General features: G+C 42.2%; 1 protein-coding gene across 2 annotated transcripts in view; it reads right to left on the minus strand.

The window, feature by feature from the left end:
* LOC103176279 (rho GTPase-activating protein 21) overlaps positions 1–22,682 on the minus strand; it is a 107,816-nt gene that overhangs the window by 69,773 nt on the left and 15,361 nt on the right. For both annotated transcript variants that reach the window (XM_042346779.1, XM_007889718.2), the window contains exons 2-3: positions 10,056–10,235; positions 5,556–5,580 (exon numbers count right to left, since the gene is read on the minus strand). In XM_042346779.1, the coding sequence (XP_042202713.1) occupies positions 5,556–5,580; positions 10,056–10,235 (205 nt within the window). The remainder of the gene's footprint in view (positions 1–5,555; positions 5,581–10,055; positions 10,236–22,682) is intronic.

Consider the following 22,682-nt stretch of genomic DNA (forward strand, 5'->3'; position numbering starts at 1 on the left):
CCTCCACGGATGCACACTCAACCTCACTAAGCCGGTCAGGAACCTGGGTGTCTTGTTTGACCCTGAACTGTCCTTTCTCCCCCACATCCGCACCATGACCAGCACTGCCTACCACCACCTCCGCAACACTGCCAGACTCCGCTACTGCCTCACCCCTCAGGCTGCCGAAACCTCACCCACGCATTCGTCACCTCAAGGCTCGATTACGGGAACTCCCTCCTTATCGGCCTTCCCAACTCTTCCCTTCACAAGCTGCAGATCATCCAAAACTCTGCAGCTCGTGTACTCACACGCACCAGTCTCTTCGACTGTGCCTTTGGTCGCCCTCCCACCTCTCTGCCTTCCCTCATCCCTACATCACCCCTCCCCCATACTCAAGCCCTGACACCTTACTGTTCAGCGCTTTGGGACAGCCTCCCACCATGAAAGGTGCTTTATAAATGTAATTTTGTTGTTGTTGAGATATCCAGAAGATGTGATAAGGCACTATATCAAATGCAAGGATTATTAATATTATTATTATGCAATTTCTACAAATTGCCAACAGATGGTGCACATCCCCCTACTGAAATAAGTTTTTTTTATTTTTATAGTGCTTCATCATGTTGAAAGCGCTCAAAGCATTCAAAGTGCATGTGTGGATGTCCATCAAGGACAGGGTTGGTGCATATGCGTTCTTGGAAAACCAAGTTTGAGAGAAAATCAATTTACAGTACCATCACCTGGATATTTATCAGTAAAAAATCTGTAATGAAAACAAAACCTTGCCTAGATTGTAGGGATTGCTCTTAAGAGCTGGCACAGACATAATGGGCTGAATGGACTTCTTCAGTTCTACAAAATTGACCTGTGGGACATTGCTGTGCACAAATTGACTGCTGTGTTCACCTATAAAATACAGTCACTCACTTCACTGTAAATTTTGTGATGTGCTCCGAGATGTCAATTCTGACATGAACTGCTCAATCTCTGCCCCTTCAACACTATTCTTCTCCATCACCTCTCCTCTCAGCTCCATCTTTACGGTTCTGTCCTAACCTGGTTTCAATCTTACCTTTCCCATCCCACTTTGTGTCCGCTAACGCCTTCTCCTCCTGCCCTCGCACCATCTCATGTGGCATTCCTCAAACTTCTGACTCAGCGTTAATGCATTTCACTATTATCAATTGCTAAGACTAAAGGTAACTCGACTACAATAGATCGATCAGGAATGCCTTGCGTAACACAACTGAAATGTGAACTAGTGCAGCTCAAGCAGTATTTTTTTTAAATAAAGTGATTATTAAACATTTGAAACAAATTTTAATTATGCTGTTACTCCAGTGAAAGACTTAGCTTCGGTCAGATTAATTAGCCAAATTGCTTGCTCTAAGTCGTCTAGGCTAATGACCCGCTCTTTCCTCAAACTCTTTTCCACTGTTCTTCTTCAAATGCTTACCCAATTCTCAATTTAATTGTTATGGTTTCAACTTCAATAGCCACTTCATAGAATTGCACAGCACAGAAGGAGGCCATTTGACCCAGCGGGTCTGTGCTGGGTCTTTGAAAAGAGCTATCCAAATCAATTCCACTCCCCAGCTCTCTCCCCAATACTTCTTACAACGTATTCTGTGCTCTAATAACGCTCTGTGTGAAAGAGGTCTGCTAACCTACCTCTCAAATCCAGTGACAATCCTAATATATTAAATTCAAATATATAAAAGGCTTAGCAAATAATGAAGTTATATGTACAAATAGTAATGGTTCTAATTTGTTTTATACTTCAGAACAATTGTTCGGAAGCAGCACGGAAATATTTGGGGGAGAACTATCTGGGTGACCTTGTGAAAAAGATGTCCTATTTGGGTTATCATAATTGAAGAATGTTCAACATAAAAGCATATACCTTTTTCCTCAGGAAATTTGGAATAATTCATTCAGTAGGATAAGTTTTACAGGTCATCAGTTGTTCCATTGAGTATGCTTGCTGAAGCATTCTACCAATTACAAAAGGCATTGCTTGTCTGTAAGATGTTCCTTTGTCTTCAGTTTTAAAACCCACTCGCACTGAAAATGCTCAAGTGCTTTAATCAGTAACACATCAACTCACCAGACTTTTAATTATTAAAATAATGTAAGTATGGTTTACAAAATGAGCTGCATATCAGTTTCAAAAACAATGCAGCTGCATTCCTTGGAATAAAGATGTGGAAATTTAGATGCTACCAATATTTACAATTGTTTGGCTGATCTAGATGAAAACCAAGCTGTAAACGGTGCTTGTGCCTTGCTGCTTTCATTCTGTTTTGGATTTTAAAACCTTTATTCTCCAGAGCTGGAACATCTCCAGTACTGCCTTTGAGCCAAGCATTATGTAAGAAATTCCATCCTGCTCTCATTTCACTACTGTAACAGTTAGAAAAACAAAAATTGGGGAGGGAAGGTGGTCAATTGTGTTTCGACAGGGACTCACTGTTTGGAAAGGAACTAACATTCCTTTGACTTCTGATTATCTGAGTTTTCCTTGTCCAAACATTCTCGAGCTTCAATTCACTTCTGATTGTAAATCTCCAGGTAAAAGAGAGTGCTGATAAATTTCCAATTAACTTCAACTTACAATGAGAGTCCAAAATCCACCCTAAAATGAGCAATTTCTGCACTAGAAAAATGCCAAGAATGGTTTCATCAAAAGGTAGATAATGCTGGCCAGTCTAGCTCGTCAGTCTTGCTCCGGAAATAGCACTCTTGCCTTTGTGTCACAAGGTTTTGGGTTCAAGTTCTGAGCTATATTTCCCAACAAGGACAGCGACTGTGCGTTGTAGAGAATTATTTGTGAAGTGCTTTAACATTTCAACTTGATACAACGCTATCTTTCCTCTTTTTTTGCTGTCTAACAACATGGCATAAGGAAACACTCCATCACAGGGATGGTGGGGGAGAGGAACAGAGTTCAGAGAACAGGTAATCAGCTGAGGATTCTGGCTGTCACTAACAATTCACACGGTAAGTGATAATCTCTCAGTTCTGCTGACTGACAGCCTCACTGCGATATAGTCATGTGTCTGTGAGCAACTTTATTTTCTTCAGTTGAACGTCAACAAGGCCGAGGCTCTCCTGATTAGCTCCCGTCAACGCCTCTGCAACAGGCATTGACAGCACCACCATCCAAGGATGCACACTCCACCTCACTAAGCCAGTCCAGACCCTTTAGGTCTTGTTTGACCCTCACCTATCATTTCTACCCCACATCTGTGCCATGAGCTGCTCTGCCTTCCCCCACTTGCGCAACATCGCCCAACTCCGCAATTGTCTCACTCTGCACTGACAAAACCCTCATACATGCTTTCATTACATTGAGGCTTCACTATGTCAACTCCTTGTTTGTCGGCCTCCCCAACTCCTCCCTCCATAGGCTGCAGATCATCCAGAACTCTGCAGACCACGTCCTCACCAGGTTCTGTGAACCGATCGCCCCCATCCTCACCTAATTCCACTGGCTTCCCAACACACAGAGGATACAGTTCAAGATCCTGGTCGTAACCTTCAAAGCCCTCCATGATCTTGCTCCCCCCTACCTCTACAACCTCCTAAACTCTACCATCCTGCTCGCTCCCTCCGCTCAGCCTGCTTCACATCCTCCGCCGCACTCGCCCCACTATTGGCAGCCGGCCTTCTGCCACTCTGCCTCCACCCTCTGGAACTCCATCCCGCAGTCCCTCCACCTCATCCCCTCCCTTGCCTCCTTCGACCATGCTTTCGATCTCCCCACTTCCCCCCCGCCTTCCACCCTCCCCGATCCTGACCCCCAGCTCGGGTCCGAAACTCTGTCTGTCCAGCGCCTTGGGACATCCTCCTGACATGAAAGGCGCTATACAAATGTAATTTTGTTATTGTTGTTTATATGTTCAAATTCTCAACTTCAGAGGATATTGTAATATGTCATGACTATACTTGCAGGCGAAACACTGCAGCCAATTTGCACATACCAATGTCCCATAAACAATCATGAATGAAATGAACAATTTTATCTGGTGGGATTGTTGACCAGGACACTGAAAAAAGACTCCCTCTTTTTGAAGTGTGTTTAAAGTCCACCTAGACAGGATTTTATCTTAAATGCTCATCTGAAGAAGGACACCTCCAAAAATGCAACTGAGACTATCAGCTCTAAGACCCATTGTGATGTTTGAACCCACAACCTTCTGACTTGGAGGCGATAGACAGGCTATCAACTGAGCCAGGCTAGCACCTTGAGAGTAAACATACCTATACAAGTAATGAACATAGTGTGAAACTTCAGCAGTTATCTCTGAATGTTAATCAACACACACAAGCTTTCTATTAAAGAATAAAGTTAGTGTCCATCAGTGGAGTACAGTTAGTGTCCACCATTGGAGGGCGGGGGGGGAGGGGGAAGGAGGGTGCTCAAAGACATGGTTGAAGAGGAGGGTCTTGAGATGGGTGTTGAAGGAGGAAAGGGAGGGGGTGAGGCGGAGGGATTGTGGGATGGAGTTACAGAGGGTGGAGGCAGAGTGATTGAAGACCCGCCTGCCAATGGTGGGGCGGACGACATGAAGCAGGCTAGAGCCCGCTGATCGGAGGGAGCAGGCAGGTTAGTAGGGGGTTAAGTGGTTGCAGAGGTAGGGGGGAGCAAGGCCATGGAGGGCTTTGAAGGTGAGGACCAGGATCTTGAACTGTATCCTCTGTGTGATGAGAAGCTAATAGAGTTGGGCGAGGATGGGGGTGATAGGGTCATAGAGCCTGGTGCGGGAGAGGACAGAGAGTTCTGGATGATCTGCAGCCTACGGTGGGAAGAGTTGTGGAGGCCGACAAACAGGGAGTTTGCATAGTCAAACCTGGATATTATCAATGCGTGTATGAGGGTTTTGGCGGCCTGCGGTGTGAGACAGTGGCAGAGCCGATGTTGCGGAGGTGGGGGAAGGCAGAGCGGGTCAGGGCACGGATGTGGGGAAGAAAAGATAGTTGAGGGTCAAACAAGACCCCAAGGTTCCGGACTGGCTTAGTAAGGTGGAGCGTGCAACCATGGATGGTGATGCTGTCAGTGTCTGAGGTGAGGAGGCACGCACGGGAGCTAAGCAGGAGGGTTTCATCTTGTTGACGTCCAACTGTAGAAGGTTAGCTCTCATCCAGGACTTGATGTTTGACAGACATTCTGTCAGGACAACAGTGGTTCTGGAGTCAAAGGTGGAGGCATAGAGGTAGAGTTGGGTGTCACCTGCATACACCTGGTAGTTGACCCCATGTCTGCAGATAATGTCACCAAGAGGGAGCATATAGGTATTGAAGAGGAGGGAACCAAGGACAGAGCCCTGAGAAACGCTGCATGAGACGATGCAAGAGCTAGAGGAGAAACCGTTTTCTCCCTTCCCGATCCCGACCCCCAACTAGAGTCCAAAACATTGATTGTCCAGTGCCTTTGGACGTCCTCCCAATGTGAAAAGTGCTATACAAATGTAATTTTGTTGCTGTTTTGTCAATGGGAGAAACAACTGCACTTTTAATACCATTCTAAAATGTCATCTTAAACACTATTATACAAGACGAATAATACGCACCTCCTTTGTTTCCATTCTCTTCATCCTGGAAAAAAGCAGAAATTAACAGTAGGTTACTTTGTGGTTTTTATAATAGAACAAAATTTCAGTGCATACAGGAGACTTAATATTTTTGTTAATACATTAGATGGGAGATCAAGCAGACATTCTAATGTGCATTACAACAGAGTTGCTGCTTCCCACAGTGAGGTCCCGATCTTGGTTATATTAACTGAGGAAGATAATAAATAGATGCTACACTTTGGATAGTGATGGGGTGGGGGATGGAGAAATTACAAGAAACATCCCTGGGTTGCAGGCATCTTCACAACTGGTCAAGGTTTAGAAGCAGAATACCCCACTGTCTCACCTTCAGTTAGAATTGCATTCAGCAAACACTAAGAAATGATGGTGGGAGAGAGTGGTGGAGGAGATGGGGGCAGGAGAGAATCATTTCTCGATCATCCAAAATGCCTCCATCCAAAACTGAAAACCTTTTCAATGTTACCCTCTTTCAAAATACAAAGCAATTTACATTATCTCGTGCCTTTCATGTTGGGAGTTTTTACTTGCACTTGAGCACTCGACAATGCTGGTTAGGCATCCGACTGAGGGTGGGAGCCGCGGGGGGTGGGGAGGGAAAAGACAAAATGAAATATTTGCTTTCAATCTTTCGGAAAGAGAGAGAATCAAAGGTCTGGGGGGGGGGGGGGGGGGGTGACTAAAACATTAACTTACAATATTTATCTAATGAGAAGATTTTACCGCTGTTCCTCAGTGTTCGGAGTGAAAATAGGTTTGGAAAAATAAACACAATTTTACTGTTGGTAGAAAACTGGCTGACTAAACCGAGTTTAATGGTTTGGCAACCAACTAATGACACAATTACAATACTGTTGTTCAGTTTTGAAAACAGAGTATTAGCAGAAGTGTAAATGGAACAATTAACAGTATACACAAACTCAGCCTTCAGAAAAATATCAAAAATGTAACTATGAATTGGACAATTTCAAAGAGAGAAAAACTTACCAATCCAACCTTCCCTCAAAGACTTTTGAGGAAGTGAAATCTTAAATTGACATTAAAATGTCCATTTTGTGTCAAATTAACACTTGATATAATGTAACTAAATTCTAAAAGGCCTTTGATGAAGTATCAGAAGAGTCCCTGATAAACAATGTCACTGGGTACAAAGAGTAAGATATGGTCTTGGGATTCGTGACTAGCTAAATCAAAGAAGGTAGAGGATAGTCATAAGAGGAACAGGATTAAAAGGAGGTACTAAGTGGTATTCCGCAAGAGGTCTATGCTACAGTTTCTTATGTTGCTAGTATGTATAAATTATGGATTCTAAAGATCTTACAGTGCGCGCAAAATGGAATACCCCCGAGCTGATTGCTGACTAATGAAGCTCAATGTAAAATGGGCACAGTTTAAGAGGTAAAAATAAGAATTCCATGTACTAGTTGAGATACATGGAGGGCTTTCACCTACATAGCCCTCCAAGGCCTCACGCCACCCTACCTCTGCAACCTCCTAACCCCCTACCAACGCGCCCGCTCCCGTCGCTCAGCCGGCTCCGGCCTGCTCCACGTCCCCCGTCCCACCATTGGCGGGAGAGCCTTCAGCCACTCTGCCCCCAACCTCTGGAATTCCATCCCTCAGTCACTCTACCTCACCCCCTCCTTAGCCTCCTTCAAGTCCCGCCTCAAGACCCTCCTCTTTGACCATGTCATCGGCCACCCCCTTTCCCCTCCCTTCTCCCCCACTGACCCCAGCTCGGGTCTGAAATGCTATACACTGTCCAGCGCCTTGGGACGTCCTCCCGACGTGAAAGGAGCTATACAAATGTAACCTTATTGTTGTTGTTGATGATAGTGCTGGCCAAGAGGAAAGTTGAAAGAGACCTAGAGGGCATTTGTTAACTCTCACTCATCATGTGTAAATAGTGTAATCAATAAATCAACTGACGAGAGGGAGCTTAGTAACTGGAGGCTGAACTCACACTGAAAAAGATAGCAGACATCCACAGTAGGTATTCTGCTACTTTCTTCAACCTTCACATGTACAAAAAAGCGAATAACTAAAACATGTACATTTCTGGATCTAAACCAGGCCTCATCAGAGAAAAGGGTTCCAAAAGTGATATGATCAGAAACAGAGCATACATGGGCTCAAGCCCCACATCAGGACTTAAAACTCATATCGTCTAAGATGACACAGCAATGCAGTGCTGAGGATGTGCTGCAACAACAAGATTACATTTAAATAGCGCCTGGGAGGACATCGCAAGGCGCTGGATAGAGGACAGTATTTCAGACCCGAGCTGGGGTCAGGGGGGGAGAAGGGCGGGGAGCGGAAGAGGGGTGGCCGATGGTATGGTTGAAGAGGAGGGTTTTGAGGTGGGACGTGAAGGAAGCTAAGGAGGGGGCGAAGCGGAGTCACTGGAGGATGGAATTCCAGAGGTTGGGGGCAGAGTGGCTGAAGGCTCTCCCGCCAATGGTGGGGCGGGTGAGTCGGGGGACATGGAGCAGGCCAGAGCCGGCTGAGCGGAGGGAACAGGCGGGTTGGTAGAGGGTTAGGAGGTCGCAGAGGTAGGGTGGGGCGAGGCCATGGAAGGCTTTGTAGGTGAGGACCAGGATCTTGAACTAGTTCCTCTGAAGGATAGGGAGTCGGGTGAGAATGGGGGAGATGGGGTCACGGAGTTTGGTGCAGGAGAGGACACGGGCTGCAGAGTTCTGGATTATGTGCAGCCTGTGGAGGGAGGAGTTGGGAAGGCCGATAAGCGAGGCGTTTGCATTGTTACAGGTGCTTTTCTTTGGACGAGACGTTAAAATGAGGACCCGTTTGCCTGTTCAGGTGGATGTTAAAGACCCCATAGCATTATTTGAAAGGAGAATGGGGTTTCTAACAGTGTCCTGGACAACAATTTCTCAAAATAAAATCTTCATGATTGGTTGTGGTACATTCCTGTGCACAAAATGGCTGCTATAGTTTTCCACAAAATACATGCTGTGTTTACCCACAATATACTGTCACTGTACTTTACAGTATATCCTGTGAAGTGCTTTGGGATGTCCTCCCGATAGTAAAAGGCACTATACCAAATGTAAGGATTATTATTAGGCCCTACCAGTCTGCGTCAATGTTTACACTCAAACTGAGTCCCCATGTCTCCTATTGCCCTCACCTATACTCCTCCATTCCCTTCTCCCTCATTTATCCTGAAAGATCAAAATGAATGCTAAAAGGTAAAGCTGAAGGCTAACGAAAAAACAGAATGGGGGGGGTGGGGAAGGGAGCTGTCCAATAAATCGGCTCTTGAAATCACTTATTTAAAAACATCTCTAAGCTAATAATAATCCTTGCATTTGATATAGCGCTTTTCACGTCTTCTAGACGTCTCAAAGCACTTCAAAGCTGTGAACATTGGACAAAGGTTCCCATTGTAATGGGTACTACTCTAGAAATACTGTTGTGATTGGGGACTTTTTTTTGGCAAGTTTTTCCACTGCTTGTCAGCAGGACCACCCTACATATTAGGGTAGTGGTTGGGATTGAGTGGGAAGAGTCCCTGCTCCCCAGTGACTGGTCAGCCACACTGCTCTTTTCAGTGTAAAGCGCAGGGATTTCAACAACGAGGGTTGGCTTGATTCTGACTTTCCGTTGCCAAACATGTCTGTTTGGAGCCAATTCAGCTCCAAGGAGATACTATTTACCTCCACCCCCCACTCCACCCCCACCGAGGATAGTCAATGACTGGTCATTTCACATCTCGCAAATACAGGCTTGAGCCCTCATTAGGTGGATGACATATACCAGAAACTATCTGCAAGCTTCCTGGTGGGTAACATAGCTCAGCATGAAATACGTGGATCACTGCCATCTGCCCACAGCTCCGACACACATCCCTTTCCATTGAGTGATAGTTCCACCACTTGGAAGGTATGAAAATGGTCAGTCTGACTAAGGAAGGTACTGAATCTCATTATGGATATCCTATGTATATATTCCCACAGCTAATTTATGGATTTAAATAGATCTTGAGCTTCTAATAACCATCAAACCTACCATCTATTAGCTTTAAGTGAATACTATTATTTATACGCCTTTGTTTACCTAGCAGTAAGTGGGAACTTTGTTGTTATTCGATTGGCCAATCGCTTTTCCGGGGGTAATAATCCCTTCAAAAAAAATTAGTCACTCAATCCACAATTGTTTGTGGGACATCTCTGCACTATTGGTACAATTTTGTCCACAAAATACACAATCAATTCACTTTGCTGTATAGTCTGAAATGTTTTGAGATGTTTCAACGATGTGATAAGGCGCTGTATCAAATGCAAGGATGATTATTATTAGTATTATTATACAAATCTGTGTCATCCACTCAACGGTTAGACAGATCCTGAAGCTTTTTTCCACCCAAATGTTGGATTATAATGCAATAAAATTAAAAAAGAAAATTGTTCAAGACTTATGATGTTCAAATTGTTGATTCCCACTACTTTTGACTCTTACCTTTACACTGGTATGCACAACTGACTCTGGGGGATAGACAATGAAATGTCTTAGTGTAAATCCAAAACCCTGTGAAGTGCGTCGTAGAGAAATAGTCTTCGGTCCTGGCCATGAGAAAACATCATCCTGCATTGGTGAGGTGTTCTCACTGTGTCCCCTTCCATCTGTCTTACTTTTTCTCTGTGAAAAATAGAATTGAGAATTTCAGTTACGAATCTGTACTCTGCTGCGTCTGCGAGATAGTTTTTTTTTTAAATCTACAAGCAAATCTTTTTTAGAATCGCTTCATTATTGAACACAACTTTTTTTTTCTCACTCTTTTCCACCACCCAAGGTATAAAAACAAGTTTTTGTTTAGAGAAATAAGAGGAATTTATTTACTAGTACAAAGTGAGCAAAAAATAGTGTCCAGGATCAAATTTTTAAATGGAGTGGGACCAAACCAACGGTACCCAAATTCAAATAAGAACAAGGTTAAAAACACATATACTATCTGCACTGTTTTCATATGCACAATACGGCTGGTCCCAATTAATGCAGATGTCAGGCTCTTTACTGTACATTAATTAGCTGCAAAATATGATTTGAACAGACTGGTTCATTTCATGTATTTTGATTTATTATACCTGAGACAATTTGATATCATAGATTGTAAATCATGATCATTATTAAGCAATTAAACTTGATGTAAATGAGTTATAATAATCCTTGAAATGAGTTACTACAACAACAACTTGCAATTATATAGAGCCGATCCACACAGAGTAGTGGCTCAGAATGCCACTAAGGTGATGCATCTTGAGCAATGCTAAAAATGAAATGTTACAGTAAAATTGATAAAAGATCTCAGAGGTGATGCTCAGTAGCCACATATATTTCAATATACATTGGGTTATATGCACAGTTATTAAAATCCCAGTGGTAATAACAGTAAAACTGATTAGATCTTCTATGCGGTGCTCGATATCCATAACATTTCAATACACATTGGATTAAATTGCACACTTATCAAAATCCTAGAGGCAATCCTATTGTACATGGGGTCCAAATTTTAATTTATTATACAAAAGTATGTACTCAACTTATTAAATCATATTAAAGAATGGCGCATTCACCATATTATAAAATTCTTCAAAATGTCGAGAAATTTAGACCTTGGCAAGGATGAAGATGTGTAAATTTATTCTCTGCTAAATTTGCACACCTTCTGAGAATCATCCCTCTAGCATTTTAACACCAGCACCAATAGACACATTTGACGGACATCCTACTGGTTTTTGATACCTGCCCCTGTGACAGCTTCTAAATTATTTATATTAACTGTTGTCAGTTTAGGAAATGCCAATCTCCTATGGTTTATTTCAGGGTGGTCCAACTGGCAGTCCAGGGGCCAATTTCATTCACTCCCCACATCCATTTCATCTGGCCCACCCGTCCCTCCATGACCCAAAAGTGTTATGTTTCATAAAGGGAAACACAAAAAATGTTGCTTATGCACATTTCTCAAATAGGGTATCCGGAAAGGTTGAACCACTCTGGTTTATTTTATATTTCTGTTGGAAGAACACAAGCACCAATTATAGTATTTTAATGAATAAAATAACTTTGTTTGGCTTAATCCATGCACTGACATGATTCTTCAATCCAATTTCTTGCTACAGAAATATGCATGCATACACACACACACACACACACACACAGGTATACACTTCAATATCGCACGGGTAAATAGTAATTATAACAGAAGACATCCAAAACAATCAATTTATTTTCCGTCAGAATTACTCATTCAAAATGTATCAAGTAATGCCATAAATGTGCTCAAAATGACAACGGTTTAGAAATAAATCAGTTAGTCTGTCAAATGTTTGGATTTTCTTGGACAAAAACCTAAGATCTACAAAAAATTTAGTTACTACTAAAACCAGGCATCCTAAACTGAGAAGACCGTGATAAATTACTTGCATCCTTACAATATTTGTGTGGAAATAAAAAGCTAAATTTCTTTTAACTGAATCAGCTCAACTTCCACCATTTTAGTAACACACTTCCTCCATCTTAGTAACATGATACAAAACCGTACTGTACTACTATAAAGGTCAGTGAAGTTTTGATGCATTAGGCCCATGTGCTAAAGAGTAAACAAATTACAAAATGATGATTTTAATAAGAAACTATTTGATGACTCAGATTACTAATATTGAAATAGAATGTGATATTCTGATTGGATTATACTGACATTTTGATCCAATTAGATTCACATAAAGTAATAAGGAATGTAAGGTCCACGTTAACAGATTAATAATGCCTGAAAGATTGCCAGGACAACATTCTCTAAATTTTAATGGACCACATACCTGGTCAAACTTTCTTCAGAACCGGAGAGAAACTGTCTGATGACCCTAGTCATAATTAGAAACTCATAATAATTTGTCTTACAGGCAGTTTAACCTAAAAATTTGACTCAGCAAATACAAATACAAGGGAATATTATTTTCACCTAACCATGCTAAAAAAGTCTCCAAATCAAACTGCTAAGATTTTCATACATGCGCGGTTTCCATTTGTGAGATCCCTCGCTAAAGGTACGCACATTGCTTATTTAATCCCAGAAAATGTAGGTGCAGGTAGGCAAACTAAGATTACCATTGAGGACAGCAGTACATTTCCCACTGCTTTTCAAGCTATTAGGATTTGCAATGTTAATAGACACCAAATGGAAGGAATCCCGGTCCTCAGCAACAGGTCGCTTTCTTCAGCTCTTTGACCAATGAGCCAAACTGGCTGGTCCATCACCAACAGTGTCTTATCTGGCACAGACACTGGTTTACCAAGACTGCCAAATCAAGTTTAATATGTCAATCTTCCATTGCCAAGGTGAGTCACCTTGGAGCCAAGTCAGCACATAAGAGACCCTGTTTATCTTCCCCCAACCCCCAAGGAAGATTGTCAGATATCTAATAATCAGCTTGTGACTAAGTACAAGTTTGAGCTCCATTTAGGTGGATTAAAGGTACCAGGAACTCCTCGCGGCAGCGCAACTCGGCATATTCCAACCCATTAAGTAGTGGTTCTACAATTTAGAGGTTCAAAGCTTCAGTAGCAGCTACTTACCTCTCTGCAGACCAATCAAGGCAGATAGCAAGCCATGGATACCTAACCCTGAGTTCACAATTCTAGGTTCCAGGTTAACACTTCCCAGCAGCTCTTGTCCCAAGCCTCAGCATTTCCTCACTAACTATTCAATACGCATCTGCCTTCAGGATTGTGGAAGGACCTTGTTACATTCCAGCCATCTTAGTGTTCAGTACAAAGTTTGCATGTCATTAACTGCTTACATCGAGTCTTCATGTAAACGGTTTTGGCAAAGAGATGCTGGGCGTGAAACAGATTCCACCTCTAGGGTAATGAGCAACAGGTCAGTGTGGATGAGAACCCATCCTCGCTGCAAACACTTTCCCCTTTTAACCACAAATCCAGCTCACTGCTAGGTCCTGAACCTCATAAATGGTCTTGAGGAAACCAATTACATTCCCAGAAGCTCCAAAACATAAAGGAGAATTGTTTGGACGCACGTTCCATACACCATAAACTTAAAACTACATTGGGACTTTATTATTCAAGAAAGATGGGAATAATCAGAATGTCCATCACTCCTTCTCAGCACAGTCCCAAAGGCCAATATCCAAGCAAAATATTATGTCCACGTAGTACCACAACCCCAATTACTTTTACGAAACAATTGAGATGGATGGATTATATCTTCCAATTGAGATCTTCAATGTTTACTCTCAAGCCATGCAGAGCCATAATACCGCTCTTGGGGACACCTAATGACATGGATCACTAAATGGTCCAATGTGAAGCGCCCAAGATCACCAGGGCAAGTCCCAAGATCACTTAGAGCATTGACCTCAAACAGAGCATTTCAATTTGACCGTAAATGCTTGGAACAGATACATGAAACTCGTCCCTCTAAATACCAATGGTGAGGATAACCCTGCCTCACCCCCGTCCAACATTTGTACCAGCTCAGAAGGAATAACGGATAATCTAATAACAGATTTGATTAACCAATGAAAAGGATTGGCTGTTGCTTACATAATGAAGATCACCTGAAATTCTCTCTGTTCACATGATGTTTACACAACTCGAATAATAGCCCCCCATTTTCCAGAAAGTCCAAAGAGGCCACTCTTTCAGTTGCAAATCCTAATCTAGAAAAATTTGTGCAGCAACCACTTTCTTAATGGTTATCTGAACTAACGTGAAAATAAAAGAAGTTACAAATAAAAAAATAGCTTGCCACAAATTCTTCCTTCCTTCCAAAAGTCATAACTATTGCTGCTGGTTTCAGTTAAGCAGAAATTCCTTTCATTTGTTCCCAATTCTACAGGGTTCAGCATGATTTCAAAGCAGATGTACTCAAACTAAGTGCTGAAAGCGTGATCTTTTCCACTTTCGCAGCAGACATCAATTTCAACTGAGCCAACCACCACATAATAGGAATCTCTGACCACCAATAGGTTTGGGCCAATAGTACCACAAAAATACAAGCTATTTGTATTTAACAGCTGCTTAGCTTTACAAACTGGCGGTCAATCCTGCGTTGTTTTGTTAGCTAATACTGGTTCGCATTGATCAGACTGACGTTCCAACATTAAGATCATAAAATCAAGATCAATATTTATCACATAATCCCAAAGAGAAGATATCGGAGTATTTCCAATGCAATCTCAGCAACTTGAACATGTCAACAGTCATGTCATCATTTGTTCCGTGCTCGCATCTGGACAGAGCTGAATATGAAGAGTGGGGCGAGGTACAGACTCCTTGGCATAAAGTCACAGAAGCAGCTGCTGCAATATATCAGTTACAACCTGTGGCTTTATGTCATCGACTCGTATATTCAGAGAGTATTATACTGCAAATTTTATCTTGCAGAACAAAATTATTTAATTGATATGCTCCTCGATAAACACAATGTGTGAATTTTAATTGCAAACATAACCTTTAACTCAATTTAATTGAAGTGACTCTGTAGTAAAGAATTTGTGGATGCTGTGGAATCACCCAGTTTACAATGCACAGGAATAACATTTGTTTCAAGTGTCGCCACTTGAAACAATTGTGAATTTCTGGTTGTTTCCAAGTCACGGACCACAACCTTTTTTGGCTGCAGGCATTTCCTGATGTTTGGGTCTCTATCCTGCTGTCTCCAGAGGAGGGATGAAGAGCCACACTAGAATGGAGCACAGAACGTCTCCAGACGCTGCTTTATTTGTATTGCAAAAAATGCCACTGAAAGATATGGCCATAAAAAACAAAGTACTAAATTAACACTTGAACTGCCAGCAAATCTATTAGACACTTTCTTGGACTGACTGGTTTGATAAATCACGAAGTTCAAGTAACTTCTATTGAGAATTAAAAAATAAATGTATACAATTATATTCTTATAATAAGGTATCCTCGTTTTTCCAAATTGCAGTACAGAAGGTAACTTTCAGCCCATCACCCCTGTCCTGAATAGGCTTCCCACTAGAAACATCCTAAAGCAAATTTCTAACTCTCCCAAGGGTATTTATGTGTTAGTCTGGCTCAGTTGGTAGCACTCTCACCTCTGAATCAGAATTGTGTGGGTTGAGCCCATGTCAGGACTTGGGACTCATATAGTTTATCCTAACATTTCAATGCAATGCTGGGGTATGCTGCAATGTTGGAGCTGCCACCCTTTGGATGAGAGGTTGAACCGAGGTCCTGTCTGTAAATAATGATTAATTATGGATGATTGTTATATATGATTATGACAGTAAGCGTCAATTCATATGATTATGGGTAATGTACTCGCTGTTGTTTAATAAGGAAGATGGGCAATTGAATGACCTAACCCTAACCTGAAGTAAGCTAAATTGAACCTAGCGGTCAGCAGGCTGGTACAGACTGGTTTAGAGCTATCAAAGAAGTTAGACGAAGTTACATTTTCCAGAACAAAGAAACATGTCAGAGTAGCAGTTTCAAGATCTTAGGCAGGGAGGTTGGTACACACCAGATAAGACAGCTCAAAGAATGCCTGTTCAGATGGATTTTAAATACAACAACTTGCATTTACATAGCGTTTTCAGACAAGGTAGGGTCACAGAGTGCTTAATGGACTATTCGAAAAGAAAGTATCTCTTGATATCCTGGCCAACAATCCTCAAAATAATTGATCATTCACTTCAAATCTGTTTGTAGGATATTACTGTGTGCAATCGGCTGACACGTTCGTCCATAAGGTACATAGTGACTCTACTTTGCAGTACATCCTATGGAGCACATTGAGGAGTCCTCCTGATGTGAAAGGTGATATCAAAAGTAATAATGGCCATTAAAATGTCATAATTTACAGCATTAATAGCCAGTTGGAACAACATGACCACATCCCATTTGTTGCACGGACCACCTTAGTGCAAAAAAAATCTTGCAACCTTCTTTATGATTGTCATAATAATCTTGAAATTTAATACTCCTGTTACTAATTTATGAAATAACCTCAAACCCTTTCATAGTTTTAAACATTCCTATTATAGATAAAAAAACAATCATGACAGTGAGACTTTTGACATTGAAGCAGAATAAACGCGTTTTCATTACAGTTACATTGAAATCTTAAAATAAATTGCTGAAGAAACGAGTTAAAGTTTTTAACCAGCAGAGGGCAAAATGGGTTCAGTTTCATGTTCATGCTGTAAAGTGGTCTACAGTAAGTTCCCATTGCTTAAACTAACAGTAAGCTATGGTAGAATGAAAGCAAAGGTATCTCAAAGGGTTTTAACATGTTGCCATCGCAGGAATACTGTACTACAGAAAAGACTCCATTTGCAGAATGGTTTCATTGCCATTTTTTACCCCAATCTCAAAGATTTGAGTCATTTATTTAAACTTCTAACTAAGTAATTAATAAACAATAAATATCCTTGCATTTGATACGACACCTTATTGAGTTGTCAAAAAGTCTCAGAGTGCTTAACGTAAAGTGCAGCAAAGGTATATTTTTCAAACGATCGAGGCAGCCAATTCGCACACAGACATTTACCAAGATTTATAAACAACATAAAGCATGGAAACAGGCCACTCAGCCTAACCATGCTTGGGTTTATACTCCACACAATTCTTCACCCACTCCTTACCCTTCCCATTTCCCTAGCACGAGCCAAGGCTTAGGGAACCCAGTGTACGTTGGGGTACTGCTGAAATCTAACCAGTTAATGACAAGCATATGCTTGTTTGACAGCACTGTTTGGCAAGCTTTCCCACTACTTGTCTGGCTAGGACCAGCCTACCCGTTAAGGCTTTGGTTGGCAGAGTGCACAGGAGCTGAGTGGGAAGAGTCCCTGTCCCAAATGACCTGTTTGACCTTCCAAGTCCTAGTAATGAGCCATGAAGGAATACTCAGGAACTGGACTACTGAGACCACCACAAACGGTGAGCTCAATTCTGGTATTCCATTGCCAAATATGTCACTTTGGAGCCAATTCAACTCCAAGGAGACCCTGCTTCGATAAGGTTAACACCCCTAAAACGTCTTAAACCTCTCTTCTCTAAAGGGAAAAGGTCAAATCAATCGAGTCTATCCTGATAACAGTAACCCGCTAACCCTGGTTTGATCCTAGTAAATCTGCACTGTACTCTTCCCATTCCTGCTATATTCTTCTTACAGAATTGGACACATACTCGAAATATGGTTTATCCAAGATTTTATACAAACTCATTTTATACATCACCTTTTCACTTTTACATTCTCTGCCTCTGGATATAAAGCTCAAGAACCAATTGTATTTTTTTTTAAACAGTTATGAAGTAAATGACCATTTTTTATCTGGGGGATTGTTCCCTTCTCTTTTTGAAGAGTGTATTGAAATCCTTCATGCTTACCTGAACAGGTAGGCAAGACCTCAGATAATAGTCTCATCCAAAGGATACCACCTCTGACAATGAGGTGCTCCTCCAGCAGTGGATTGGAGTGTCAGCTTAAATAGAGTTCAAAAACCCAACGTGGGGTTTGAACCCACAACCTTCTGACTCAGAGGCAAGAGTGCTTCGGACTGAGTAAAGCTGACACCCACAGTGTGAATGTATGTACCCCTCTAGGAATTTTGTTTTGTGCACTAAATAGGTCTGATCTACTGTTTTATTAGTTTCGAGTTGGCTTTCAGTGGTCATTCAAGAGTTGCCTAGTAATTGTTCTAAATCAGTTCAGACCTGCATTAGCCATGCTCTCCAGAAATCATGCTAAAGCTCTTCAGTTCTCTGGGAAAGTTGCACCTAAAGTACTGCATAGAGCTCTGCTTTAGTTGCTGTGATGTAAGGGAAACTGGAATTAATGCAGGAGGCGGTGAAGAGGAGAGCAACAATTCTCAGTGTGAAAGGAATAAGCTATCAGGAATCACAAGCTAAGCCAGGGCAAAAGACATCTCCAAGTGGAGCTTTTAGAGGAATACAAAAAGCTTAACGGGTCAAAGAAAGTAAATCTAGAACAATACTTTCAGATACACCAAGGCATAATGACAATAGGGATACTGATTTTGACATGAAGTGCAAGTTTAGGACTAATATCAGTGATATTTAGGTTATCAGTTACTATCAGGAATGGTGGTTGTACCCAGGACACTGAACTCATTTTAAATGATACTGTGATGATAAAGTTGGCATTCTGGAAGGATGAAATCCAACAGGCTGACAGACCCTCTTCATCTGAATGTCTCAAGGGATAATCTATAGCTCGGTGATCATTTGATACCAGAGGGCAGGGATTCTTCCCACAAAGCTCTGCTTAACTCTGCAAGCCAAAGCCCTAACAGGGAGGATGATTCTAGCTCGACAAGCAGGAGGAAAGCTTGGCAGGCAGTGCTCAAAATGGCAAGCTATGCTGTTTTAACTGGTCACACTCCAACAGAACTGCAATGCACACTCTGGGTTCCCCAAGCCTTGTGACTTTCCAGCCTGCGCTAATATTCTCCAGAATTAGGTAACTGGGATCCACCCCTCCAAGGAGACGGTGTATGTTCCAATCCAATACACGAGAACTTCCAGATAGAGAAGGGATGTATGGAACTCTCACTTTGGTTTAGATACTCTTTAGCGTGCGGTGGGTTTCCGCATATGTCAGACACCAGGCTGCCCAAAAAAACAGTATTGCTTGGTTTGGCTTCTGTACTATAACTTTCAGAGCACACTATCAACATAGTAATGATTTGTTATTCTTGTGTGTGAACAATATCACTTTGACAGTAATGTGCCCCCATGGAGGAGCAGCACCTCATATTCATTCACTGGAAAGCTCTCCCAGGAGGCTGCTGCTTTCTGTTCTGGAATTTCCTAAATTTGGGAACAGTTACCCTCCAACAGTTTTGGTTCCTAATTCTGCGTTTCCTGTAATGTGCTGCCAAGCCATGAGGCATGGAAAGGGTGGGGGTTATTCTTTTAAATCCTTTGCTGGTGAGCAAATTGTTCAAATGATCACTCAGGTACTAATTCTATTTTTGAGTGCATCTGGAGGCAGGCAGGCAGGCAGGGAGGGAGGGAGAGAGGGAGGGAGGAAGGGAATCCTGTGTGGCAAGAGTTGCTTGCACAAGCTATGTTGTAATGGTGTAAATGGCTTAAAGGCATGTAATTTTTAACCTTTCGTTTGGGCTTACAGCCAGTGGTATGTGCAGAATGTCTTCAAAACTGTCCAAATCTAGTAACTAAAATCTCATTCACAGATTAAAGTGTATGCGATGCATTTCACTTTATACTTTTTAAAGTCTGGAACCCCTTGTTTTGGAAATCTATAACATAGAAAGTTACCTGAACCCGATTTTTCAAACCCTTGAAAATCAAATGTTTATCATGTGAAATCCTGTAGCTCAGTGATTAGGGCACTCGCCTCACAAGCGGAGAACTTGTGTTTGATTCCCGGCAGGGCAAAACATTGGGCAAGTTTCCTTATTCTACATGCCTCTGTTTACCTAGCAATAAGTAGGAACCTAGTTGTCAATCGATTGTCGAATCACTTTTCTGGGGATAAAAATTGTTTCAAAACAAATAAAAATAATTTGGTCACTCAATCCACGACTGTTTGTGGGACACTGCTGTGCGCAATTGGCTGCCACGTTTCTCCCACAAAAATATAGTCAATTCAGTATATTCTGTGAAGCGCTTTGAGATGTCTTGAAGACATGATAAGACGCTATATCAAATGCAAGGATTCGTATTATTATCAAGCTCCACCTCAATTTTTTCCATTCCATGAAGTGCCGGGGTAGATTTTTCAGAAATACTGGAGTTGCTTACTTTTATATGAAACTGCATACAAATAGCAAAGTTTGAGGTAGTGACAGAGAAATCTATGACTAAGAAAAATGATGCATGAAACTTCACTGATCATTTTCTCAACGGACTTCCTTGGATTGATGCAGAAACTACATGTGCTCTTAGTGTATAAACAAAGAGAATATCTTAATTGCTTGCAATTTACATGATGCTCATGGTCTTCAGAGGATTGATAGGCAGCTCAGTCATAGGATCAGAAGGACACCAGTCAACCAACAAGTATACTCTGTCAGTTTATCAGGTAATGGCAGAAAAATCCATTCAGATTATTGTGACTTCTATTGCAAATAGAAAACCGTCGTAATGATGTATAACCAGGCCCAGCCTGGCTGAGTTGGTAGGACTTTCGCCACATGGCGGGACTTTGAACTCACAGTCTAGGTTCACATTCCAGTGTAGTACTGGGTGTGCAATCCATAGGAAGAGTCATTAAACTGAGGTCCTGTCTCCCTATTCAGGTTGACATTAAATATGGCAATATTCAAAAAGATTTTTTTGGTCAGCCAGGTGTCTGACACATGCAGAAACCCATCACCATCACTTAAGTATCCAAACCAGACAGAGCTCCACGTACATACGCCACCTGCACATGGAAATCGCCCTGTATCCGGAATGGAATATGCACTCTCTCCCTGGAGGACACTGTCTACTTACCCAATTCCAGAGAGTATTTGGCATAGGATGGCAAGAGCCAAGGCTTCAGGACCCCAGACTGTGCATTCAGATATTGCTGGAGTTTAACCATCTAAAACTGAAGAGCTTGCCCTTGAGAGCACTGTCTCACAAGCGTTTCGCTGCTTGTTCAGTTGAACCACCCTACCCATCAGGGCTTTGGATTGCAGGATTAACAATTCAATTCGAATTCAAGATCCTCATCCTCACCTACAAGGCCATTCACGGCCTTGCTCCCTCCTACCTCTCCGACCTACTATCCCCCTACCTACCTGCCCGTACCCTCTGTTCCTCTGGCTCCGGTCTGCTCCACATCCCCCGCCCCAACCGCCCTACCATCGGTGGCCGGGCCTTCAGCCTCTCAGACCCTAGGCTCTGGAACTCCATCCTCCAGTGCCTTCGCCGCCTCCTCCCTTTCCTCCTTCAAGGTCGGTCTCAAGACCTTTCTCTTCGACCGTGCCTTCAGCTCCCCTCTCGACTCTCTACCCCCTCCTCGCTCCCTCCCTTCCCTCCCCTCACCCTGACCATTTCCCCCCTGCTCGGGTCCTGACCCAACTGTCCAGCGCCTTGGGACGTCCTCCCGACGTGAAAGGTGCTCAATAAATGGAATCTTGTTGTTGTTGTTGTTGTTGTAACAAGAGCCAAATGGGAAGAATCCCTGACCCTCTAAGTCCTGCCAACAAGCCAGGCTTTCTGGCCTGTGATCAGCGGTGCCCTGCCTCGTAACCAGACTACCGAGACCACTACAACAGAAGATTGAATCGACTCCAACATTCCATTGCCAAGCATCTCACCTTGGAGCCACCTCAACTCCAAGGTGACTGTGCTGTCCTCCACCCCCCCACCACCCCGGGAGAATACGCTAATTTTAAAAATGCAATGAACCGCTGCCTCACATTACAAGTACAGGTCAATCTTTGCTCCTGCATTAGGATCTTGATTTCTATCTATCTCTTCCTTAAGCTAGTTACATTTTTCTAATTTGTAAAAGCAAACCTTTCACTACCTGCATAATTTCAAACAAACACTTGACTAACAAGAGTCCTAGAATGGAGTATTTCGTCTTTAAAGTCTATGAACTACCCGAGAATCCCCAAACAAGAGAATTACCAAGGTCCAATTTCCAACGCATCCAAGTTTTCAAAGTGTGCATAAGATCACATCAAGTTTGGAATACCAATCTTACTGTACCAAACCAATACCAATCCTACTGTATTTAAGCATTCAGGGACGCTGTCCTGCGTGAAGAGCACAATATAAATACAAGTTGTTGTTGTATTCACCCTCAAATAGTCACTACACTCTACTGCAAATTCTGAGTACTGCATCAATTGCAAGGATTATTATTATTATTCTTTTTAGAGCATCACATAATTTCTTAAATTAATCTTGTGTTCTTGTCTCAACCATCCTTCTTGGCAATTATAGCTGTGATCAGTAGAGCTAAATCGTTTAGGTTGACAAATGCAAAAATCAAATCATTTCTGAGTAGTAACTCAAAAAAACGCCTGAGAAGAAAAGGAGAGAAGGAACTGTAGCCAAGTGCCTATATCCTATCACCAAAGAGCTACAGTTTGAAAAACAAATATAATGGTTGGA

Source organism: Callorhinchus milii, unplaced genomic scaffold (assembly GCF_018977255.1).
Source record: "Callorhinchus milii isolate IMCB2004 unplaced genomic scaffold, IMCB_Cmil_1.0 Scaffold2, whole genome shotgun sequence".
Taxonomy (NCBI): Eukaryota; Metazoa; Chordata; class Chondrichthyes; order Chimaeriformes; family Callorhinchidae; genus Callorhinchus; species Callorhinchus milii.